A 26,213-nucleotide genomic window follows, 5' to 3' on the forward strand; every position below is an offset into this window, starting at 1 on the left:
TTGTTGGAAATAAAAACCTCGGGTCCCACCCCAAATCTGCTAAATCAGAAGCTCTGTGATGTAAAAAGTCCTCCAGGTCACTGTGATACACATCAAAGTTTCAGAATCAAACTTTGGTGTAGAAAAATACTTTTAAAAAGTCACAACAGAAAAGAGATGCTATAACAGAGGCTCATACAAAATGCTAGCGAAACATAAAATACAGCAAAAGCCAAGAATGCTTTCAATCTGGCTAGGTATAGAGGCTTCATAAAGGGGGAAGTGACTTTCTGAACCTGGCGTAGAAAGATAAATCAGAGTTGATCAGGTTAAGAAAGAAGAGAAAAGGAGGATGAGAGCTCTATCTACAGAAATAAAAACAAATTTCCAGACAACATGAATATACGGTATACGTTAGTTTCTAAGGTTCTTGGTATCAATTCCTTCTGTGTGTAAGGTACTATTATAAGGTGTTCTCAAATTTGTTATTTCATTTAATCTTCAAAGACACCTTGTGTGCTAAATATTACTAATGATTCAACAGACGGGGAAACTGTGTTTCAGAGAGGATGTGACTTGCATACATAGCTATTCAATAGCAAAATCAGGATTAGAACCCTCAAAAGGGATGCCAAGTTATCCTGTACGTGTAGCCAGATTAATTTCCCCCCACAGTACACATTTGATAACCTTGTTCAAAAACTTAAATGGCTCCTGGTTGCCTAGAAATGCTTCTCAGTACAACATTCAAAGTTCTCATGATCTGGCCCCTACTTCCTTACTTCCAACTCTATTCCTTCACAGAGGAGAGTGTTCATGGAGAACACTCCATGTTCTCCCTGGTATCTAGTCCCCCTTCCTTTGTTCAGAATCTTCTCTTCATCTGGAACAGCCTGTATCATTTCCATACATTCAAAAGCTACTTACTCTTTTTGTATCAGGCCAAAGGAAACTTCATTCTCCAAACCCAATATGCCTTTTCCCTTCTTTAAAGCCCTATAAGATCATATTTATCCCTCTCTTATGGAACTTACAACTTGCTATCATGTATAATGATTAGTGTGTATGTTTGTGTGTATTGAGAGGTTTGAGGGCTTGATTGAAAGCCCAGAACCCTCAATGCCAAACACAGGCCTTTACACACATAGAGTTGGTGCTCAACAAATGTCTGTAGAAAGGAAGACGGCAAGAGAGAAGTCAGTAGGTTGGAAAGTACTTTGTTTTTAAATAAAAACAAACAAAAAAAATGGCAATGGGCTCCTCTATCCCATAGAAGTATACTTTAAATTATTTTCTAAGCGTTCATTCTCTAGAGATATTTTTCCTTTTTCCTGCTTAGTGGACAAGAACACGAACATCTAACAGAACTAAGTTGTCTTTCTAGAAGCAGCAAGAAGTATAAAGAAGGAATGATTCAAACTTTTATGTGACAAATGCCTGACTCTAATCAAGTCAAGAATGGACAGTCTCTTGCAGAGACCAGGTTAATCATTTAGAATAGAAGTAATTCTGTAAAAAAATCTGCCACCTCCATTCCCTACCTCAAGTAAGGAAAAATTGCTTTGGAGTGGGGTTTCCTGTTAGGTCAGGCTTCTGGTCTGGCTGCAGCTGTCTATAACAGCTGAGCATTAGTTTTTCCTAACGTTTGAAAAGCAACATGTTGATCTAAAGATATTAAGTATAGTTAGCCCTTACAACGCACATTAAGGACTGGAGCCAGAAGAATGTCTTTTGAGTTACTCATGCCATCTTGGAGGATGGGACACTGCTTACGAACCACACAGTGGTCACTGCTGGCAGCAGCAGGGGAGGAGAGGCAGAAAGAGGCTAACGTGGAGGCTAGGGAAGGACATGGGAGTCCTTTTCTTTTTACTTTTTCTTTTAATACAGAGTCTTGCTCTGTTGCCCAGGCTGGAATGCAATGGCAATCTCTGCTCACTGCAACCTCTGCCCCCAGGGTTCAAGTGATTCTCCTGCCTCAGCCTCCCGTGTAGCTGGGATTACAGGCATCTGCCATCACGCCCAGCTAATTTTGGTATTTTTAGTAGAAACAGGGTTTCACCACGTTGGCCAGGCTGGTCTCGAACTCCTGATCTCGTAATCTGCCTGCCTCAGCCTCCCAAAGTGCTGGGATTACAGGCATGAGCAACCGCGCCTGGCCAGGAGTCCTTTTCAATAGCTACTAACTATGGGCTAGGCTAAGTGTCCTTCACCTAAGCCCCACCTATATAGGCTAGGAGATAGCATTCCTGTAACAGAAAAAGAACTGGACTTGAACTCTGAGGACTCAAGCTCAGGATCTGACTGTCACTTACTGACCTTGACCAATCACAAGCTCTCTGAGCCTCAGTCTCTTCATCAATACATTGAAGATAATCTCAACCTTGATTCCCCTCTTTTCAGGATTGTTTTGAATACCAAGTGAGACAATGGCCAATGCATTACTCACATATAAGTAAAGAATTTAAGCAATAAATTTAGACAATAACAAAAATGGTAATCACAGTAATAACAGCATTTAATAAGTACTTGGCACAGCAACCACTCTCCCACCGCTACTGTTTATCAAATACCAACTGTGTGCCAGGCTCTGTGCTAGATGCCGTACTTATATTATCACAGTAAAACCTAACCACACACAACCCTACAAAGCAAGAATCATGATCTGCATTTTCAGGTAAGAAAATTGAGGCTAAGACTCATAAGAAAATTCTAAGGTCATAATCAATGCCTACAGGTCCATGTAACTCCAAAGCCTCTTCCAGTCTGTTCTTTCTATTGTACACATTCTCTCTAAAAACACACTTGAAAAATAATTGTTGGATATGTTAACTGGAAGACTTCCCAGCACTAACATTCTTCCTATATGTGAGACACTAGGTCTGCCCTTCTCAGCTGGATAACCCCCAATAAGCAAGAACTCACAAAGACTGAGAGCATCCCGTGGACTCCAATAAAGATTTATTCTCCCTGGGGCAGGAAATGAAGCCTTCCTGACCACACTGCATTAGCCACCCTGATGGACTCCCTTCCATTCATAGTTTTGTAACCACAAGACAGGCATACAATGAATTTAAATTTCTCTTTCCTCTGGCCAGCTTCTCACACAGCCAGCCTCCAGGGCTTCCAGGAACCACCATCATCACCTACCTGCCTCCCATCAAGGACTGTGAGGCCTGAGAGGCCAGAAGGGACTCTAGTATCTAACCTCAGCTCTGTTGTGCTCTTGCGGCCCAAAACACACAGGATTAGGAGTCAAAGATTCTAATCCAGTCCCTGGTAATTGCTGACAGTACAACTTTGCAAAAAAAAGTTATTTATACACCCTGAGCCTCAAATTCCTCAGCAGTAAAGAAGAAATAATATTACCTACCTCATAGAGTTCTTTTCAGGATTGGTATAGCCTTTTTTATTTTAATCTCTGCATCATATTCACCATCATTAAAATGCCATGATAATATTATCCTTCCTTCCTCACCATTATTTTTACTTTAAGGCAGATTCGTGTCAATATTACAAGGCTTTTATATGTACACAAAGGAAATTATGGTCTCTTACATTTACATATGATTTTAATGTCTGTGAACTTTCACAGAATTCTTAGCATAAGGTGTGGCATAAAGCAAATGCTTTGTGGAATACATACATATGTATATGAGTAAAAATGAATAAATATGAATATGTAGTTCATAAAGTTTATAATGCATTTTCACATGTATTGCTTTACTGAATTCTTTCAACACTTTCGTGGACATTTTATTATGCACATTTTATAAATATATAAAATTCAGGCTCAGAGAGGTCAAATGACTTGCCCAAGGTTATATAAGTAGCTAAAGGCTTATAAGCATCTAGGTCTTTGGATTCTCACATCAAAGAATAATGAATAAATCCTTAACCATAATAATGATTTTTAAAACTTGGCTTACCCTAGGTGGAGCCTTAATATTTGGCTTTAACACTTGTAAAAACTCACAAGAGCCTAGTGAGATATGTGCTACCCCTATTAACCACGACTTCTCCAGGGTGCCACGTGGTTTCAACCACCAAAAATATAGAAGCACGTTTCTAGCAGCCTCCCTCACAGAAGCCCAACTCTATTTTCATTGGAAGAGGAGGTGCCTCTCTCAATTATTGTGTACTGGTACTCTTTGAAGTAAGAACTTCTCTGGGGCAGCTGCCATCCACAGTTCATTGGCTGACACTCCTACTCTGCAACCAAATATTAAAATGCAAGGAAACCTCAAGTACTCTATATTCCCTTCATATCTTTCTTCTACTGAATATAAGACCTTGGGTCAGCAGGCTTTAGCTATAGTTCTCATGGCTTAATGAAATGAGAGGGACAAAAAGCTGCCTCCAAATAAATGAGGATTTCACTGTTCAGTGGAAAGTAAAGGTAGCACCAGTAGATTAGGAGTCAAGAGACATGGTTTAAATCTCCTGTAGATCAGATTTCTCCCCCAAGCCCCAAAGTTGTGTAAGCAACTATCCACTTGGCAATCAGGCAGTATCCAATTTCTTTTTCCTTTCTCCTTGAATAATATCACCCACTTGTAAGTAATGTTCACATTCAATCATCTAATCCTGTCGAACCTAACTGCTAAGTTATCTCTCAAATCCATTCACTTCCCTCCATCTAACTATTTCACCTTAGTCCAAACCTTAAGTTTCATAATGTTATCCTGCTATTTGGCTTTTGTATGCTACAGTAAGAAACTAGATATGTTCCAGCTGGGCACACTGGCTCACGCCTGTAATCCTAGCCCTTTGGGAGGCCGAGGCAGGAAGATCACCTGAGGTTAGGAGTTCGAGAGCAGCCTGGCCAACATGGTGAAACCTCACCTCTACTAAAAAATACAAAAATTAGCCAGGCATGGTGGCAGGTTCCTATAATCCCAGCTACTCAGGAGGCTGAGGCTGGAGAACTGCTTGAACCTAGGAGGCGGAGGCTGCAGTGAGCAGAGATCACGCCACTGCACTCCAGCCTGGATGACAGAGCGAGACCCCATCCCCAAAAAAAAAACCTAGAACTGTTCCTGTTGACCTAACAAGGGCTACAAATTAATCCCAAATAAAAAGAAACAGAACTAAAGGAGCAACAGTGGGTGGTGGATACTTACCTCCTGTCCTGTGGCCACATCCATTGCTGTGTACACGGTGCCTGAAGCACTGAACAGTAAGGTGGCGGAGAAAGAGGGAAAAAAACACAGTGTTCAATAAAGTGATATTTGTCAAATGCAGTTCTACACACAATCTGTGAGTGTCAAAAACAAGAGCAGTAAAAATAATCCTCTCCCTGCAGCATCCATTCTCACATTTAAGAAGCTATAAGAGGTAGTACAGAGAATGTAGGCTCTAGTGGCCAGGAGACCTGAATTCCAACCTGGTACTTCTACCTAGTACCTACTAGGTAGGATCTTAAGAAAGTTATTTAACTTCTTTGAGCTTCACTTTCCTCATTTGTAAAGTGGACATAAGAGAATACAAGATAATTTAAATTGATTAGTTCATGTAAAGTACTTAGCCAACTGCATATCATATAACAGATGCTCAATATATATTAATTTCCTGTTCCTGCTTGCTTCTCTCCTCTCCTCCATCACCCTTGGCACGTGGCTCTAATTTCTTGTGGCTTCAAACTCTTCATCTATAAAAGGGATAAGATTAGATCTATGATTTTCAACTGGGGGGGTGACAGGTGGGGAGAAAGGGGCCCTGCGGAGAATTTCAGAATGTGTTTGGGGGTGGGCCAGCATATCTTATTTATTTATCAAAAAGGAATATGGACTTCCAGGGTGTCGGTAATGTTCTTTTTCTTAATCTGGGTACTGGTTACATAGGCGTGTTCACTTTTTGAAAATTCATTGAGTTGTACACTTATGTATGCTATCTTTAGTGAAAATTTACTTTAAAAAACTATAAATAGTAAAAAACTATAAAAACTTGAAGAACCACACTGAATAATCTAATCTCAAAGTACCCTTCCCACTCTGATATTACAGGATACACTTGGATCCTTTAAAATAAAATAATGGTTTTCAATCATTTATTCCATCAATAGGATATGTGAATTTTGTTTTCTGTAGTTTGTATTATAAAAGTGGTTTTTAGTTTTCATTCTTCAAACATAAAATGATATTAAATATACTCTTTCAAACATACATGCTCCCAGAAGATCTGAGGGTACCTCTGCCCCACCCCCAAGGTAAGAATGACCCCACTTGACACATGTGTGTACACATATGTATGTTAAGTATATACACATTCATATATACAGACAGAGAAGGGGGGAAGAAATGCAGAAATAATGCTAGGAAAGTAATAATTCATTCAAAATAACTAAATCCATTCAAAATAACTAAAACCCTCATTTTATGCTTAAGACCATAAACCCTGTGTATTTGTAGGTAAGTAATTTGTAACACATATTTGTACCTGTACATGCCATATGTTAGGTACATATGATGCAATTTGAAGAAAATTAAAATTCTGCTCTATTACAAGACTGCTTCCTAGGCAAGCCCTGAGATTATAATTCCAGGTCAATCCAGGGGGAAAAGTCATGTGTAAGCATGCCTTGCAGCTAGAAACTATGGTCACCAGCTCCCTAATCATCACTCTTTAGTTGGGACCCTAGCTACATGCCTGGAAACTGTGACTATAACATACTGGCTATAAAATAAGGATTGGATGACTTGTACAGGCAGTTATTTCTTCACTGCCTGATTATCCTGCCCTTAGCTATCTTCTGTTATAAAGCTGGTATCTGTCTTCCTATCCCCATCCCTTCCTGATCCTACTAGATGTACTATTCTTAAAGGACAAACATGCCCAAGCCTCAGGGGACTGTCTCCATGATTACAAAGTTGTAGAAAGCTACTCAGGCCCACTGCTTAATACCTATTTCTAACTTGAATAGACATATAATTAGACATATGAATTCCAAGTCCAAAAGAATAATAATCTTCAGGTCTTAAAGGAGAAATAAAAGCAAGCAAAAATTACAATATTACCAATTCATCATATTGGTGTGGCAGTTGTATTTTAAAAATTATGCAATGTGGAAACATCAGCATAGGTGCTTAATTAATATTTCATTCTTCCCTTAGCACTAACAGACCTGTCAAGTAAGCAAGGAAAGAACATTATGCAGATGTTGCCTATTTATAGGTCTCATATATCAGTAACTAAAAAAAAAAAAAAAAGTCACAAAAGTTCTGGAGGTAAAAGGTCCTCAATTCACAATCTGTCTTCCTTAAATTTACAGGAAGAAACTCCAGTCCAGAGAAGAAACCTGACTTGCCTATGCTTGTCCATGTACATTTCTGCTACATTCTTAATATCTCAATTTCACTACCTAAAGGAAATACCATCCCACATTACTCTGAGGTAAGCAAAATAATTTTTTTCTCAAGGTGTTAAATACCTTACACCAGTTCAAACTCACAAAAGTATGTCTATTTTGAAAAACACTGGAACTAGAAAAAAATAAGATCCACTCAAGCCCAGAGTTGTTCTGAGGATTAAACAATAAATGCAAATAACAGATGTGAACTGTAGAATGCTGTATAAACAGAACCTCCCTATATTATGCAATCTTTTATTTTCAGAAATTCTTGGGTGTATAATTTTTTAAAAAAAAGAAAATTTCAATGACATCGTTAGCAACAATGCTTTCATTCCACTAACACTGAGAGCCAGACATTTTTCTTTTTCAGTTTCTTTTTAATTTTATCTCTTTTGGTGGGTCTTTAGAAATCTCTTTTTTTTTTTTATAGAGAGGTATAACTTAATTTGCACAAATCTTAAGTGTACAACTTGATTTTTATATATGTACATACCCATGTGTTCACTACCAAGATCACCCCCAAAGATTCCCTCATGACTATTCCTACTCAACATCCTCCTCCCAGAAATAACTACACTGTTCTGACTTCTATTATCATACATTAGTTTTGCTTGTTCTTGAATTTCATATAAATAGAATGACATAGTATCTGCTCTTTTATATCTGGCTTTTTTCACTCAAAATAATGGCCACTTTCAAAAGACACTACAGTCATTACCCCCGAAGATTCCTTCATGCCTATTCCCACTCTGCATCCTCCTCCCAGAAATAACCACTATTCTGACTTCTATTATCATATATTACTTTTGCCTGTTCTTGAATTTCATATAAATCAAATGAGACAGTATCTGCTTTTTCATATCTAGCTTCTTTCACTCAAAATAACAGCCAAACACTTTAAAAACACAAGACAGTCATGTGTCACATAACGACGTTTCAGTCAACAATGGACCGCATATGATGGTGGTCCCATAAGATTATGATGGAGCTGAAAAATTCCTATCACCCAGTAACACTGTAGGAGTTGTAACGTCATAGCACAATTACTTTGTTTTTTAATAAATGTACAGTCTAAGTGTACAGGGTTTATAAAGTCTACAGTAGCGTACACAGTAATGTCCTAGGCCTCGACATTCACTCACCACTCACTGACTCACCTAGAGCAACTTCCAGTCCTACAAGCTCCATCCATGGTAAGTGCCCTACATAAATATACCTTTTTTTTAAATCTTTTATGCTGTATTTTTACCGTATCTTTTCTATGTTTAGATATACAACCACCACTGTGTTATAATTGCCTACAGTATTCAGTACAGTAACATGCTGTACAGGCTTGTAGCCTAGGAGCAAGACGCTATACCATATAGCCTAGGTGTGTAGTAGGCTATACTATTTAGTTTTGTGTTCACTCTATGATGCTCACATGACAAAACTGCCTAAGGATGCACTTCTCAGAACATATCCCCTTTGTTAGGCAACATATGACTATACAATTGTTTGCCTATCTTTTTCTGTTGACTTGAGGTCCTTGAAAGCAGAGATTGTCTCTGAATTCATAGTGCCTTGCACACAATAGGAACTCAGTTAAGACTTGCTGAATTCATTACACTGAGGGCAGCATATAAGATACAGAGAAGGATGAATGCTAGAAGGATAAATTCTGGCATCTACCTAGAAAAACAGGTCCTATCACAGTAGTAGAAGGGTTTATAGTTTTGGGTCTTCCATTTTATATTAGTGCTGGTGGATCTCAGCACTAGGACAAACAGGGTTCATCCAGAAAAGCAGAGTTGTAATTTGGGAAGTTGGTTTTGTGCTAAGAAAAAAAACCGTTCTCTCACTGTCACTGCAGGGGTATTTTTAGCAACATGGTCAGCTAATGGCATCTCTCTCACATTAAGCATAATTCTGCCAAATCTGAAGTCAGTCTCACATAACAACTCCAGATGGGTGAGGGGTAAAGTGGAGAAAGAAGAACAAGGTTTATGAGAGGCAAAACAAAAGCAAAATCATATATGCCGGCACACACACTTTAAAGTCATTTCTCCAGGGAAAGAAAATGCCCCTACTAACCCTTGTCCAATCTTCTCAAACCGTGTATATTTCTTCTTAGGATCGCCCACACTCACTATGCTTCCTTTGAAAGAAACAGAGACCATGAATCATTTTTTCCCAAATCAAGATACAAAAAAGGTTCCACATTTCCCCAACCCCTGTAGCTGGCAAGGGTTAAAGAATGACCTCCAATAGCCAAAAAACATGCTAAACAGGCCCTCAGCTTTTCCCCCATAAGTCTCAACCAAAAGTTTCATCACCTTGACTGCTTTGATTCATAGTAAGCTATTCCATTTCTAAACTCCTAAAAGTCATTCATTTTTTAATTAATCCATTCAGTAAATATTTACTCATTTAATATGCACCAAGCCATATGTTGTATTAGGAATGAAGAGATATGACACAGGCAAGGCAGTCCCTGCTCTCAAGAAGGTCAATTTCATGGAGGAGACAGATAAGTAAGCATAAAGTTCCATGAAAATATAATAATTGCTGTGATAAAAGCCAAAGGGGTACAGAAAGAGGCACACACACACAAAAAAAAGACTGGAAAAACTTCAGAAAGGTGATATATGGACTGATTTCCACTTTAAGTAAAAGCCAGAGAGATAAAGTAGAGAAGAGGTTTACAACAAAGAATATTTCAAGTGTAACGACATAGAGGTTTTCCACTGGGTTTTATAACTTGTATTTTAGAGATGGAGAAATTGAGGCCCACAGAAGGGAAGAAGATACTTCCCCAAGGTCACACAGCAAATTGGTGTCAGAGCTAAGATTAGGAGTTTCATTTTTAGTCTCCCAGTCCAATGTGCTCTCCATTAATACCCAATTACTAGGAATTGGTACTTTTCACATATATTACCTCATTTGATTTGCAAATGAGACAAGTATTAACATCCCTATTTTAAAAATGAGAAAAATGAGGTTTAGAGAACAGTAGAAAATTGCCTAAGACACAAGTCAGTGGCTGAGCAGAAGCTTCAACTCAAGTGTCCTAACTCCCAGGCCAAGTCTTAATTCTAAGTCATAATTCTAAGTGTTATTGTTAAAACAAAACAAAACAAAAAACTCTGGTTTAGAGAACAAGACTACATACAGGAGTAAACAGATGACTAGGTAAGTGGCTTTTCTTACTTTGTCATTTTATGAGGGATCCAGAAAAGGGCAATTTTTAAAACAGTGAAAATTTGTTTTAAAGTCATATAGGAATTAATCAGGAAGAACTAGAGAACCACAAAGCAATGCCAGTTTGCAGACGTCGCCAAATCGGTCACATCAAATCCTTTTTGGAAGTAAGTAGATACAGTGAATAAATTAAAGCCCTTGTCAAATGATTCTTCCAAGCCCACAGATCAACCTAGTTCTTCCTTCTAACATGAATTCTTCTGCAGTTTACTGAAACACAGAAATAAGCTACCCTAACATACCCCCATTTCTGGCAGCTAAAGAAAGTAAAATGGAAGTTTCCACTTGACAGCAAGAGGCCGTATGCTCTACTTACAGGAACAAAAACTGTGTTCTAACCTCAGCCATGTCACTTTTTAGCTGCGTGATTTTGGGCAGGATATTTAGCCTCCCTGAGCCTCAGATATCTTAATTGCAAAAATTAGGAACATAATGCTTTTCTTCACAGGGTTAATAAGAGAATTAAATTTTAAAAAAATCAAGAAAATATTTTGCTTGTCATTTGATACATACTATAGGTTCATAAAATGTTAACTTCCCTTCCCTCTTTTCCTACAACCAAGATGGCAGATGTGTCTTCTCCTAGGTCAATGGCAAAACATCAATAATCGATCACAGCGCCCTTTTCCACTAGGTCCTCAGTCTTTCTCAACATGGCATTCTAGGCTATTCATTAGAGAAAAACTATTTGTCTTCGCTATAATACATGCCTAGGGGTGAGGGGTGCCCTGCCCTCAAAGTGAGCTATCCACACTCTCACCACATCTCCATCCTAACATAGTATCCAACCAGGGCTGTGAGACAGGGAAGGGAGGTTCAGGGGCAGGGTGAGGAGAAGCAGTCTGTGCCTAAGGTACCAAGCATGGCCAGCCAGCTGCATGGACCAAGCCTACGACCAGCAAATCTCTGTGCTTGACCAGTCATAAAACGAAGAAAGGTTCAGAAAGCTACAAATTCCTTACGTAATTTCTCCAAGATCTCCTCATCAGACATTTTAGGCTTCTTCTTCTGCTTCTCAGTATTCCGGGTCAAAGCATCTGGTGGAGTGGTGTTATTTTCAGTAGGTGAAATGGGAGATGTAGCCACGTCCCGAGTTGGAGTGACAGGAAGTGGTTCAATCACAGACCGTGTGTATACCTGCATTATTAGTGCAAAATTTTGGCAAGACCAGCCTTTGTTAGCATAGGGGAACCTCTCCTAGATGTGAGGTTAGAACATCCACAGAGCAAACCCCAATAAACTCATCCTTTCTCTTATGTCAAAATCTATATTACTCCTCCTCTGTGCCCAGGCCCACCCATTCTGGGTAAAATGGCCTTCCTTACTCTCACTGTAAACAAAAGAAGTGAGAGTGTCAGCACTAAAGATATTCAGTAGAGGCTAGACAACTATCAAAAGAAATTAGTTAAAGACAATTCTATTAGATAAGAATCCCCTTCATCTGTAATATTTTATGCTTCCCCAAGCTAAAAGAAATATCCTGTATTCCCCAAGCTAAAAGAAATATTCTGTAACAAAAGAAGTTAGTTGAAGACAATTCTATTAGATAAGAATCCCCTTCATTTGTAATATTTTATGCTTCCCCAAGTTAAAAGACATCCTGTAGTAATGCAAATAGCACTTGGCATTACTAGTACAACACCAACTTCTATTGAGTTACTCCCTCCTTACATCCTGAACCCTTGCAGGGAAGGAACTACTTTTGTTCTTCATCAAGAGGTAGTAGAGTGTGATGATTTAGAACATGGACTCTGGAACCTGACTGCCTGAACTTAAATCCCAACTCTTATTATTCTTACCTTCTGCATGACTTTGGGCAGGTTATTTAACTTCTCTGTGTTTCAGTTTCCTCATCTATAAAATGGTGATAATAATGATAACTATCTTTTGGGGTTGCTGTAGGAGTAAACTGATTAATATGTGAGGTAATCAGACTCATCCCCAGCAGACATTAAGCACTCAAATTTTACCTTTTAAAAATATTAAATGTCCTATTCATTCATTTACATAACAAACATTTACTGAGAATCTATTTGTTGCCTCACCCTGTACAAAATGCTGCCCCAACCTCTCATTCTTATAAAGGAGGTGAGAAAATCATAACTACAAGGCAGAAAGTGATACATGTTATAAAGAAATAAGCAAGCTATATACTACTGAGGTTCAGAAGTGATCATAAATTATACTTCCTTTCCCCAGGAGATGCTTCAAGGTATTTAACAGATTTTATCATAAAAATATCACAATTATCTTTTGCATAGTCCATAAACTGTATAAGGACAGGGAATGTGGGTCATTCATCCATGAGTTCCTCCATCTAACCACTTACTAAAAAAAAGCAAGCATTCAGGTAAATATTTGATGGAATAAATAAACAAACAGGATCCTGCAACTGGATCCTGAAGGACGGATAGGTTTCTACAAAGATAGAGGATCATTTATCTATGATGATCATTTATCTGCGATGATGCAAAGCCATTGGCAACAGTGGGACTCAAACCCATGGCTCCACAGAGACTAAAGCCAACTACATCCTGCACCTTGGACTGCTTGACCATGCTACCTTTTGACTGGACAGGCTTTTAATAGGTGGAAATGGGAGAGAACATTCCAGTAGTGGGAACAGCAATAAGCCAAGACGCTGAGATCAGAGGCGATGGCTTCCTTCCTGGTTACTACTCTAGCATAATGATTTCTCAATTTTCTATTCTTGTACCTGTAGACAAACTATATCCCAGGCACCTAAACCTATACTTCCATGCCTTGTCCTCTTTTGCCTGTCCTGATATATCTCTTTGAAGACAGAAACCTTGCCTTTTCCTTCTTTAATAGTCTCCTTCTCTGGCTCCTAGCACAGGTTTGTACACACAAAAATACCACTGTGCTATGGTGGAAAACAACCTGGAGTTGGGGTTAATTACCTGCTTTCAAATCCTGGCTCTTTTGTTTACTAAGAGACTGGGCAGATCAATTCACCTCTCCAAATCTCAGCTGCTTCTTCTATAAATTAGGAATTAACAATACCTTTTTAGAAAGAAATGCTATGAAGATCAATTAATTAATTAATTAATTCAATATTTACTGTCCTCTGATATTTACCCACCTCTGCAGGTGCCAAGAACTATGTTAAGCACTAGAAATACATACATATGGATTTCCTCTACTTTTTGAGGTGTTCATGGTTTAGTGGGGAAAAAAATGTTTTAAATGAACATGTCTACAAACCAAAAAAAACCATATCAGTGTTAACGACTCTCCAATTTTGAAGCGCATTTTCCCTTGAGGTAACTTTGTGACCTACAGAGAAGATGATTCCACAGATTCTGTTTGTAAGTTCTCATCCTAATAGGTCATATAATTCCTTTGAATTTCCTCCACAGCATCTCCAATAGTCATTCAACCAATTTCTGTTTGAACACCTCCCTGAATGCTGTATTCCAGAGGTAGCACTTTTTTTTCCTTTCATGATCACAGAAGTGCTAGATGGTTCCTTCATTATGGAGCTCTCATCTTAGTAAAAGACCTAAACAAAGAAACACTAGTAGAGTATCATCTGATGGTAGGTCAGTGCTCAGTGATGCCAAATTAAGTAAAAGGCACAGGGACTAGATGTTTCAAAGCAAGGTTAGAGGGACCATGGCTATTCTCAGAGATGCAGGAACCTCAAAGGAAGTTAAATAGAAATCACTGCCAACATCCGGCATCAAAATGCACTCCTGATGCCCAGCATATTAATAGCACTAATGTATTTATATATTCTCTTGGGTCTTTCAATATTATCAATAATGCTCTAAGAGGCTGAACACTGCACATTTAACAGAGAAGAAAAGATCTGTGGCAAGACAATTTGTTGCTTCCCTGGAGACTGGAATAATTTATGTTAGTCCTGCACTAAGTAGCATCAATCCTATATATCTTCCTGTCCTATCTGTGGAGAACCGAGACTGGACTGGTATAAACATCAATTACCTAGGACACTTTGGGACTATCTGCAAACCAATGATAAATAAATACATGATTTTTTGTCTTTAATCATACAGAAAGTACCTTTAGTCAAGGTAGTTCAGTGATTTCACCAGCTCCAAAATCTAAGGACGCCTACCAGAATATTAAACTTCTAGGTATCAGCACCAACTCCTCCCTCTCCCCACTTACTCTAATAAATCACAAAACTGGCCAGGTCCCCAAAGACTCACAGATTTTGTGTGCTCTGGGCGTGGAGCAATCACTGGTGGTGGGGTAGCATCATCATCATCATCATCCTCATCTTCTGAAACTGGTGGCACTGCAGGAGTCTCAGACACAGCCTTCACATTCTGTGCAAAGAAGAAAAGCAAGATGCATCTGGTCCAGCTGCCATGGAACTTAACTATCAGGATCACCAAACCTCCCACGAGAAACCCCATCCTGATATCCCTTCTGAAATACACATTAGCCTCCAAGCTCTCACCTTTGTGTAGCTAGTCTCAGAAGCTCAATCTGTTTCTCCCTCTTCTTTTAGCCATCACTATCCACTCAGTCCCTTGGGGCTTCCTTCTCCCACTCAAAGCCTAGCTGTGAATGGGAAGCTAGCTTACAGCTTTTCTACCTGCCTCTCCCCCAACCCAACCCCTGAAGACAAGCTCACAGTACCTTCTTATTCTATGAATTTTGCTCTCCACACTGAATAGGGAATAAAGTACGAAATGTAGGGAAGGGATCAAAAGTTTCTAATTTTTCAAAATTCATCACTATAATTTCTTACTCTCTCCTGATATGGTAAATGGCAGTCTAAACAGGCTTTTGCCCTGTCCTTTTCCTCTCTTTGCAAAAATCTCCTGAACCCATTACATTACCAGGGGTCCTCACCTCAACCTGAAGATAAAGAACATCAGCATCAGGATCATGTTATCTAAAGAGAACAATGAATTTCTCCCCAGACTGGATACTATCTATTTCCCTAAGCTTCTGCCCTACCCTGGAATGGAACTTACCACTAATTAGATCTGCTTACAATCTGTGACAACCTGATTTCCCCATGCAAACTATAAGAGAGCTGGGCCAAGAGTGGCAGGTTTTAGGGCAGGTCCAGGCAAAAATAGCATACCATTACTGTTTATTACACAGAATTAAGAGACAAAATGCCTCCAAAATATGAGATTTTTGATAGATATCAAATGATTCTATCATTTGATCAGCAAAGAACTGGAGAGGCAATGGGGATCTTTTAATATATACTGATATAATTCAATAGTTTCAGGTATTTTCAGAGCACCTACTTTGTGCTCAGTAAGACTGTGATAGGTACTGTTGACATAAATGTACAAAGATGAAAAAGATGGTCCATGTCCTAAAGTAGTGACCATCTGGTATAGGAGATAGACAGAGGATGAGAGCCCCTCCTGCCTGACACCTGGAGCCTCCTAAGAGGAAGGTCAAGAGTCAGAATAACGGGATAAATGGAAGAACTAAGGAATAATATACTAGAGGTACTGACTGTGGGAGACTGTCTTTTACCACATTTGACATACTAAAGTAAGAAAAACTGGCATAGATTTTAACAGGGCCTCCAGCACAAAGCATAAGTTAAAAACTGACAGTGCCGGGCATATATAAGCAGTTGTGGTGACCATAGGCAATAAATCTGTCCTCTTGGTTTGAAGTTTAATCACCTGAGGAATGTGAAGGAAGAGGAGTGTTATAATCTGAAAGATGACCTTAAATCGCTTTAAGTTCCAAAACTCAATAGAGGTCCTTTCCCTGTCAAAATATGTATTTCGATATTTTTCTGCTCTAATTTATTTTCTCCCCCCTATTCCACTCAACAAAATTTAACTAAAAACCTAATGTGGGAATACAGTTGACTCGGCAAGGCTCTTCATCATCAGGTAGCCCTGGAGCTCCCCTGATGTATACTGTAAACACTAGGTTTGTTTGCTTTATAAAACTGTAGAGAAGGGGATTTCAACACCTTCCTCAGTAAAAGATTCTGTTTTCCATAGGTGATAGCTTTGGGCAGTGATATTAACATCTGTCAGAGAGAGAAAGGTCTAGGTTATTACCCAGATTTTTACTTCTTAGCCCTGTGTCCTTGGGCAAGGGTCTAAGTTAAGTCTCACATTTTTAATTTATAAAACAGGGGTAATGACTACAGCTCTCTGCCTACCTCAGAAGGCCACTGAATGGATTAAATGAGGCAAAGTGAGCATAAAATCACTGAAAATGGTAAAGAGCTAGAGAGATGTAAGGAATCAATTAAATTATCATTATGTCTAATAACCACAAATCTCTGTTTCAAACAAAAGCCAGACATTCCAATTCATCATCCATCTACCCATCTAGCCATCCATCCATCTATCCATTCACTGTGTGCCAGGCTCCATTCTAGGCTCTGGGGCTACATAAAGAATAAAACAGATAAAGTCCCTGGTTCTATGACTTACATTCTAGAAAAGAATAGAGTAAAAAACAATCACCAAAGTGTCTGCTCCATATAGGAGCAGAGATTGGTTGACAAGGTGGGGAGATACTATTTTAGATACGATAGGCACAGGCAAGCCTCTCTAATAAGATGTCATATAACAGTGACCTGAATGAATTAAGGGAGCAAGCCACGGGGCTCTCTGAGAAAAGGATATTCCTAGCAGATGGAAGAAGTTAAAGACTCTGAGACAGAAACATGCTTGGTATGTTCCCACAACCCTTAGGAATTCTACCTATGTGGGTGTAACAAAGTTAGTAAGGGGAAGTAAGGAAAGAAACAAGGTCAGAAAGTTAGCTGGGAATCAGATTATGTAAAGTCAGAGAGGCGGTAATAAAAACTCTGGAGTTTAGACCTAGAATAAGAAACCACTGGAGGACTGTGAGTAGAACAGTGATGTAATCTATACATTTTTTTTCTTTTTAAAGTGATTTATTAAGATGTTTCTCACAAATTAGAGAAAAGGTTTTTTTAATCAATGGCAATAAAATACAAATTCCTATTTTATAACAAAATAGTGAAAAGCACCAAAGAAAATTTGCACCTGTAACTCTAACAAACTCAAGGGTTCTTGGTTCTCAGTTCTTTTAAAGTATAGTCTGATAGAGTACTCAAAGCTTTTAGAAAGAGTACCAAATTTATTACTTCCTGAAATGTTGTATGAATAGCACTTTTATTCATCATATGTTCATACATATATTCTAATATACCATCTCCACTGCCTTAAATACAAAAATATTCATCACAGGCAAGTTTTCTACTGCAAATAGGCAAGAATATTAAATATAATCTGTGATACTGTCTACTTTTTTGAAAACAAGATACTAGAACCAAAACACTGTAGAACACAAATGTTACTAATTTAAGATTACTAATGTTACTAATTTAAGGTTACTAACTTCAGATAGCATCAATTGTTCAACAATATTTTAAAGGTGTTTCTATATAAATTCATCCACTGGTTTGGGTTTTCTTTATTACGGAAATGTATGAATAGTACCCTGGATTATATCCTTGCAATTTGGGCATTTGCTTAAAGGTGTATATTCTTAGCATATAACCAGATGACAATAAGGAATAAATACACTGGAAACTTCTTTGTAACTACTTTGTAAGTTCGTTCTTCTTGCAACTTCCTCAATTGTTCTTCTAGTGACAGATCTCAAACGTCCTCTGTTGGAATATACTTTATGTACTTTTCCACTGATACCAATTTTTAGTTTGATTTTCTTTTTTCTTTTTCTTCTTCATTAGAAGTACTAACACAATATCACTGGCTACTTTATAATTCTCTCCAATTAAGGTTTTATGTTGAACTGTCTGTTTTATCAGGCAGGATAGAATAATGCTTAAAAACCAACATTTTGGAATCAACTAGCTTAGGATCAAATCACGCCTTTATCACTTACAAACTATGAGTTCTGCGTAAGATATTAATTCTCTCACTTTCCTCAGTTATGAAATACAGCCTGTATTAGTACTTACTGTAGTGTTAGTGTGAGGTTAAATGAGATAAAGCTATGTAAAATTCATTTTTGAAATACTCAAATATTAGCTATGATAATGATGTTGGCCAGATGATTAGAAAGTGCTCAGTATAGGATTGCTAAATGAATATGTCTTATCCAATAGTAGTATAAACTGGAATGAAATATCTAAATGGTGGGGCACTCAGTAATTGAAAAAGTGGAGATAATGGGAACAGGATTGTGAAGGAAGATGCCAAAATGGCGAAGAACCATACTATTAACTGACTTAAACCATTAGCCTACATTCTACAGTAAAAATTAGTGGGTCTGATGGTTTTTTTCATATCCTATAAAAGTTTGTTTGCTTTATTATATCTTCAACATGATCAAAACCAGCTCTCAACAGGCCAGGTTTTTAACAGGCCAGTTAAAAACCACCTTGGGAAGGCTCCAAGGTTCAGCTAAGACAGTCAAGGATAAGACTATATCCTAAGGAAATTTTGGGTGGCTGCTGCCTGATCAAATAGAAGTTTTAAGGTCAAGGAAAATAGTGAAGAAGAAAATGACTAGGTACTGGAATCAAAACTCAAGGCTCTGGGCAGCTCGGAATGATATAATGCAAACAGATTGAAAATGGCCACTGAAATGTGACAACCCAACCCAGAGAGGAGATGAGATGGTAGCCAGGGTGTGCTCACTAAGCATTCTGTCCCAGTAGGAAGACTATGCTCACCCTACAAGATCAACTTGATACTTTTCCTTGGGATAGGGAGACCAAGGATTGATACCTGACTAAACATAAAATCCTTTCCCCACTCCCTCCATGAGAAGCAGTATGATAAAAAGGAAAATAAACCGTATCAGGATTCAAAAAGTTCTTTCCATTAAACCCTCTGTTCCTTAGCCTCATAACCACTGCTTTCACTTAGGCACCATATTCTCTTACCTTTACCAATCCTTTACAAGTCTTCCTCATTGCTTTTTGGGCCCCCAGTCTTGCCTTCTCTAATGCATCTTTTATTACAGCCCAGAATAATCTGTCCTTTATCTTTTTAAAAATATTATAAGCAGACTGCCAGGTATGGCAGAGAGAGAAGACTGGCAAATCCTCTCCCCAACAAGCAACTATAAATCTGGACAAAATTGACAAAAACCATTTCAGTTCCCTGGAAATCCAACAAAGGTCAACAAAATATTGAGAAGTGCTTATGACTGATAAACTCCTGAACTTTGGGTTAAAAATAGAATCTCTGGCATTCTGGGCAAGGGATGTTCCCATCCATCCAAGCCCCAACTCCAGAAGTGTGGGGGTTCCATCAGGGCAGACCAGGGTATAACTGCATAGTCCAAGAACATTCACTTTGTGCTGGAGATATGGGCAATGCCTAGGCCCAGTGGCACTGTCATTGGAAGTGACTTCCAAAGGTGGTAGCGGCAGAGGGTCAACTATTCAGCTCTATTAGCCTGAAGCTACAGTCCTGAGTAGGGCAAACTAATTTCTGGCTAAGGCTGTTCACAGGCACAGCAGACGCTAGAAAAGCCTCACGCCAGTCACACATGCCTGGCTATGTGCATACACATAAAAGATTCAAAAGAGCCCAACATAAAGTAAAAGCTGGAACAGACTTGAAAAAGGCCTAAACAGTAAATGTACTCCCCTACCTACACATAGGTCCATCAACAGAGGAAAGAAGCCTTACAGAGTTGAAGTTTTTGAGCACCATCTGTGTCAAATCATTGGCTAAAGATTCAGCTAAGCAAACATAGAAGCAATCTCTGGAAAGCCAGGCTGCAACAAAACAAAACAACAACAAAACCACCACAAAAACAAACAAAAAAACAACAAACACTGAGCAATGACATCAATGACCACAGACAGAGACTATTTCACAGATTTATCCCTAGTAAGATAATACAAAACCAACAAATAAAAAAGCTAGCAACTTTTTTGGGGGAGGGGGCTATCAGTATCCAGAATTGGTACAGAATATTATCTAAATATTGAATTTTCAACAAGAAATTATAAGACATGGAAAGAAACAGGAAAGCACGACCTAGGGGGAAAAAAGCAATCAACAGAAACTCTGAATGTCCCCAAATGTTGGCTTTAGAGAATAAAGATTTCAACTCAGATATAAATACATTCAAAAAACTAAAAGAAACCATGTTTAAAGAGTTTTAAGAAAGCCTAACAACGAGTGAAATTCTCAGTAGACATTACTTCAAATGAACCAAATGGAAATACTACAGTTGAAGAATAAAATAACAAATGAAAAACTCACCAGAGAGCTAAACAAGGGATTCTATATGGCAGAAGAATCAATGAATTTGAAAATGGAGGTGGGGAGCGGTGGCTCACACCTGTAATCCTAGCACTTTGGGAGGCCAAGGTGGGTGGATCACGAAGTCAGGAGTTTGAGACCAGCCTGGCCAATATGGTGAAACCCCATCTCTACTAAAAATATAAAAATAAAATTAGCTGGGTGCGGTGGCACGTGCCTGTTGTCCCAGTTACTCAAGAGGCTGAGGCAGGAGAATCGCTTGAACTCAGGAGGCAGAGGTTGCAGTGAGCTGAGATTGTGCCACTGCACTCCAGCCTGGGTGACAGAGCAAGACTCTGTCTCAAAAAAAAAAAAAGAAAAAGAAAAAGAAAAAAGAAAATGGACCCATAGCAATTATCTGATATAAAGAACTGAGGTAAAAAAAAAATTAAAGAAAAAAACAGAGCATCAAAGAGCTGTGGAACAACATAAAGCACACCAGCATACATATAATGAGAGTCTCTGAGGAAGAAAAAAAAAAGACACAGAAAAAATATTTAAAGAAATAAGGATAAAACTTCCTAAATTTGATAAAAATATTAATCTACAGATCCAAGAACCTCAATAAATCCCAAAGTAGGAAAACACAAAAAGATTCACACCTGGCTGGGAGCGGTGGCTCATGCCTGTAATCCCAGCACTTTGGGAGGCTGAGGCAGGCGGATCACTTGAGGTCAGGAGTTTGGGACCAGCCTGGCCAATATGGTGAAACCCCATCTCTACTAAAAATACAAAAGTTAGCTGGCTGTGGTGGCATGCACCTGAAATCCCAGCTACTCGGGAGGCTGAGGCAAGAGAATCGCCTGAACTCAGGAGGCAGAGGTTGCAGTGAACCAAGATCGCACCACTGTACTCCAGCCTGGGCGACAGAGCGAGACTCCGTCTCAGAAAAAGAAAAAGAAATAAAAATAACACCTAAACGCACAGTCAGACTGCCAAAAGCTAAAGTCAACATGAAAATATTTAAAGCAACCAGAGAAAACTGACATCATGTACAAGGCCAGTCAGTATAATTAACAGCTGACTGCTGATCAGAGTATTTTAAAAATCAAAACAAAAACTTCTGATCAGAAAAAATGGAGGTCAAAAGGCAGTGGGATGACATATTCAAACAGCTGAAATTTTTAAAAATTGCCAGTCAAGAAATCTATACCCAACAAAACTATCCTTCAAAATGAAGACGAAATAAAGACATTCCAGATTAACAAAGAGAAAGAGAATTTATTGCTATCAGACCTGATTTACAAGAAATACTCAAAGAAGCCCATCAGACTGAAAGGAAGTAATACCAAATAGTAACTCAAATCCACAAGTAATAATGGAGAGCAGAGGAAACGGTAAATATGTAGATTAACATGGAAGACTCTAAAAAAATACTTTTTGTTATTTCTTCCACTGACTTCTTTAAAAAACATAATTGTATAAAGCAATTGTTAGGCTTCCAACATATACAGTACGTACACGTGCACACACACATATACACATACAGATTCATACACATTCATGTATATGAAAGAATGGCAGTAATAGAATAAAGAAGGGGCAGGGAATGAAGATATACTGGGGCAAAGTTTACATATTTTACTGGATTTCAGTTACTGTTAATGTGAAGTAGATTGTATATAAATGGCCAATAAGCACATGAAAAGATGCTCAACATCATTATCCATTAGGAAATCCAATAAAATCACAATGAGATACCACTTCACACCCACTAAAATGACTACAATAAAAAGACAGACAACAACAGGGACAGGCAAAGATAGGCAGAAACTGGAACCCTCATTAATTGCTGGTGGGAATATAAAATGGTGCCAGCACTGTGGAAAAAAGTCTGGCAGTTCCTCAAAAAGTTAAACATAAAGTTAACCACATGCCCCAGCAGTTCCATTCCTTGGTATATACTCTGAAGAAATGAGACCACACAAAACCTTGTATGTGAATGTTCATAACTGCATTATTCATAATGACCAAAAAGTGGGAACAACCCAAGTACACATCAACTGATGAAAAGATAAATAAAATGTAGTGTATCCATACAAGGGAATATGATTTGGACATAACAAGAAATGAAATACACCATACTGATACATGTTACAACATAGATAAAGTTCAAAGCTAAGTAAAAGAAGCAAAACATAAAAGACTACATGTTGTATGAGTTTATTTATATAAAATGTCTAGAAAGACAAATTTATAAAGACCAAAAACAGATCAGTGGTTTCCTAGGGCTGAGCATGGGAGTTTGAATGAATGGTAAAAGGGCACTAGGGAACTTTTTCAGGTGATGGCGGCACAACTCTATAAATTTATTAAAAGTATTGAATTGTCCACCACCAATGAGCTTAAAATTCTAGTGAGCTTTTTACTACCCCAATCATAAATATGAGCAGACCTCTGAATACGCAAGGAAAACCTCTAACATAAAAGTGTGAAACCAAAACAAATGAGGCAAAGGGCCACCTGGAAAAAACAGACTAAACAGGAAGGAAAAAACATCCAAAGAAAGCCTATCATTACCTTCCTTAGAGATAAGAAAATATATCAATTCTGGAAACAAGAATGCTATATATTTTCTTAAAATAAAAAACTGATTGAAAATTAAACATGAGAATAGAAATGAAAAATTAAATTGACTGAAAGATGAAGTTGAGGGAGTCTCCTAATTCTTCAGAATAAAAACCAACGCAAGGAAAAGAGAGAAAATCCTTTAAAAAATGGAGAATTAGTTTAAGAGGTCCAAGATCTAGGGCTGGGCGTGGTGGCTCACGCCTGTAATCCCAGCACTTTGGGAGGCCGAGGCGGGCAGATCACAACCTCAGGAGATCGAAATCATCCTGGCCAACATGGTGAAACCCCGTCTCTACTAATATACAAAAAAAAATTAGCCTGGCATGGTGGTGCGTGCCTGCAGTCCCAGCTACTCGGGAAGCTGAGGCAGAGGAATTGCTTGAACCGGGAGGCGGAGGTTGCAGTGAGCTGAGATCACGCCACTGCACTCCAGCCTGGTGACAGAGCGAGACTCCGTCTCAAAACAAACAAACAAACAAAAAGGTCCAAGATCTAAATGATGGAGGTTCCATGAAGAGACAACACAAGAAGCAAGGGGAAGATATCATCAACAAAATAATTCAAGCAATTTCCTAGAACTGAGGGCAGAGTTTCCAGGCTGAAAGAGTTCACAAAGCTCCCTGCAGTATAAATAGATGTAAATAGGAATATAATTGTGAAATTTCTAAGCAATGGTGACAAAGACGACCCTACAAGCTTTCTGAGTAGAAAAAAAGATTGGTCACATACAGAGAAGGATAAATAAAATGGCATTGGACTCAGCAGTACCGAAAGCTAGATGACAAAAGTGTAATGTTTTCCAAATTCTGATGAAAAAATATGTGTAACCTGCAATTCTATAAGCAGCTGAAGTATTAATTAAACGTGAGGGTAGCATAGAGAACGCCCCATTTTGAGACCTGAAAGGTATTATTAAATGTTTACTTTCCATTTACTTTCTTAAAGCTACTAGAGGATATGCTCCACCAAATTCATAAGTAAACAAAAAATAATGTAGGCGTGGCATAGAAAAAATAGGAATACCAACACAAAAATGCAAAGGGATTGCCAAGACAATGGTGAAGGAAGATCCCAGAATGAGAGCTACTTATTACAAGTCCTACTTGACTTTTTAATCAAATACCTGGATAAAAATATTTTTTATTTATTTATTTTTTTGAGATACAGTCCCACTCTGCGGCCCAGGCTGGAGTGCAGTGGCATGATCTCGGCTCACTGCAACGTCTGCCTCCCTGGTTCAAGTGATTCTTTTGCCTCGGCCTCCTGAGTAGCTGGGATTACAGGCACACAACACCAAGCCCAGCTAATTTTTTTGTATTACAGGCGTGAGCCACCGCGCCTGGCCGGTAAAAATACTCTTAAGTGAGTATTCTTAATCACCATTAACCCCAGAGGTAATTGATGTTACTATTTGGTATTTAGCCTTTCAGAAGTGATCTGTGGGTGGTAAACCTTGATCTTCACATGTCCAAACATACCTTTATATTGACACCTTATAGTTAAATGTTAGTTTGATTAGGTACAAAATTCTTGGTTCTAAACAATTTGCCTCATCCCTCTGAAGATACTGCTGTTTTTTCCACTATTTCTAATGAGATGTCTGATGCTAATGTTCCTTTGGACATGAACTATATTCTCTTTGGAGGCTTTTAAGATTTTTCTCTTTATTCTTGGATCTCTTTTCAATTATCTGACTTGGTCATTAACAGGCCCTTCATCTGAAGACTCATGCCTTTCTTCAGCTGGGAATTTTTTCTTCTATTTTTTCTTTATTTTTTTACTCTACTGCCTCTGTTCTCTGCTTATGCTTGAATCCCCCTGACCAACCCTCTATTGTCATTTATTCTCAAATTTTCTATCTTTTATATTTTATATCATTAATTCCCTATTCACTTATATGCATTTGTTGTTTAAACCTTATACATTTCTTTTTTTTTTTTTTTTTTTGAGATGGAGTCTCGCTTCGTCACCCAGGTTGGAGGGCAGTGGCATAATCTCAGCTCACTGCAACCTCTGCCTCCCAGGTTCAAGTGATTATCCTGCCTCAGCCTCCCGAGTAGCTGGGATTACAGGCATATACCCCCACACCTAGCTAATTTTTATATTTTTAGTAGAGATGGGGTTTCACCATGTTGGCCAGGCTGGTCTGGAACTCCTGACCTCAGGTGATCCACCCGCCTCAGCCTCCCAAAGTGCTGGGATTACAGGTGTGAGCACCGCACCCAGCCATAAATTTATGTCTTATGTTTTTAATACTAAGAACACTCTTTCCTCCTCTGATTGCTCTAATAGCAGGGTGTTTTTGTAGATGAAACATCTACAGATCCTCTCTGAAAATACTAGATTTTTAAAAAATCTAGTATTTCCTGAATTATCTATTTCCTCTGGGGCTAATTTTCCTTCCTTATCTTGGTTCCTCTCTTTAATGTTGTGTTTCTCTCAAATGTCTGCAGATCCTTAGCTATTCATTCCTATTTATAAGTGAAGGATAGATTAGTGTATGTAATTAGCATTAGTTTTTCTGAAACTTATGTAAGTCTTGTTTTTCCACTGTCCTACTCTGAATGGGAGGTCTGATATGATCTGTTTGTGAGTTACGGATAGATGGTTATTGGCAAGTGTTACTTTAGGGTATGTAGGCATGGAAAAGTAGAGATTCCCCTCCTCCCAGGTATCAAAAGTATGAGAAATTTACTCTTGGGATGGAAAACTTTAATGTATTTTCCTTCACTGCAGAGCTACTTCTCCTGTTTCCTTTTCTTTATATCTGCGGTAGAATTTTGCAGTTAACTCAGGTTCCTCTCTGTTTCTCTCTCAGGCCC

At 38.5% G+C, this 26,213-nt stretch overlaps 1 protein-coding gene across 41 annotated transcripts in view; it reads right to left on the minus strand.

Annotated features, from left to right (window-relative positions):
• Positions 1–26,213, minus strand: part of PAK1 (p21 (RAC1) activated kinase 1) — a 153,175-nt gene that overhangs the window by 22,206 nt on the left and 104,756 nt on the right. For 40 of the 41 annotated variants that reach the window (XM_054662571.2, XM_016921679.4, XM_063783285.1 and 37 more), the window contains 4 exons: positions 14,767–14,886; positions 11,533–11,707; positions 9,404–9,467; positions 5,103–5,151 (listed from right to left, as the gene is read on the minus strand). In XM_054662571.2, the coding sequence (XP_054518546.1) occupies positions 5,103–5,151; positions 9,404–9,467; positions 11,533–11,707; positions 14,767–14,886 (408 nt within the window). The remainder of the gene's footprint in view (positions 1–5,102; positions 5,152–9,403; positions 9,468–11,532; positions 11,708–14,766; positions 14,887–26,213) is intronic. The other variant, XM_054662575.1, reaches the window with a different exon arrangement.

The sequence above is a fragment of the Pan troglodytes genome, chromosome 9, assembly GCF_028858775.2.
Source record: "Pan troglodytes isolate AG18354 chromosome 9, NHGRI_mPanTro3-v2.0_pri, whole genome shotgun sequence".
Lineage (NCBI taxonomy): Eukaryota > Metazoa > Chordata > Mammalia > Primates > Hominidae > Pan > Pan troglodytes.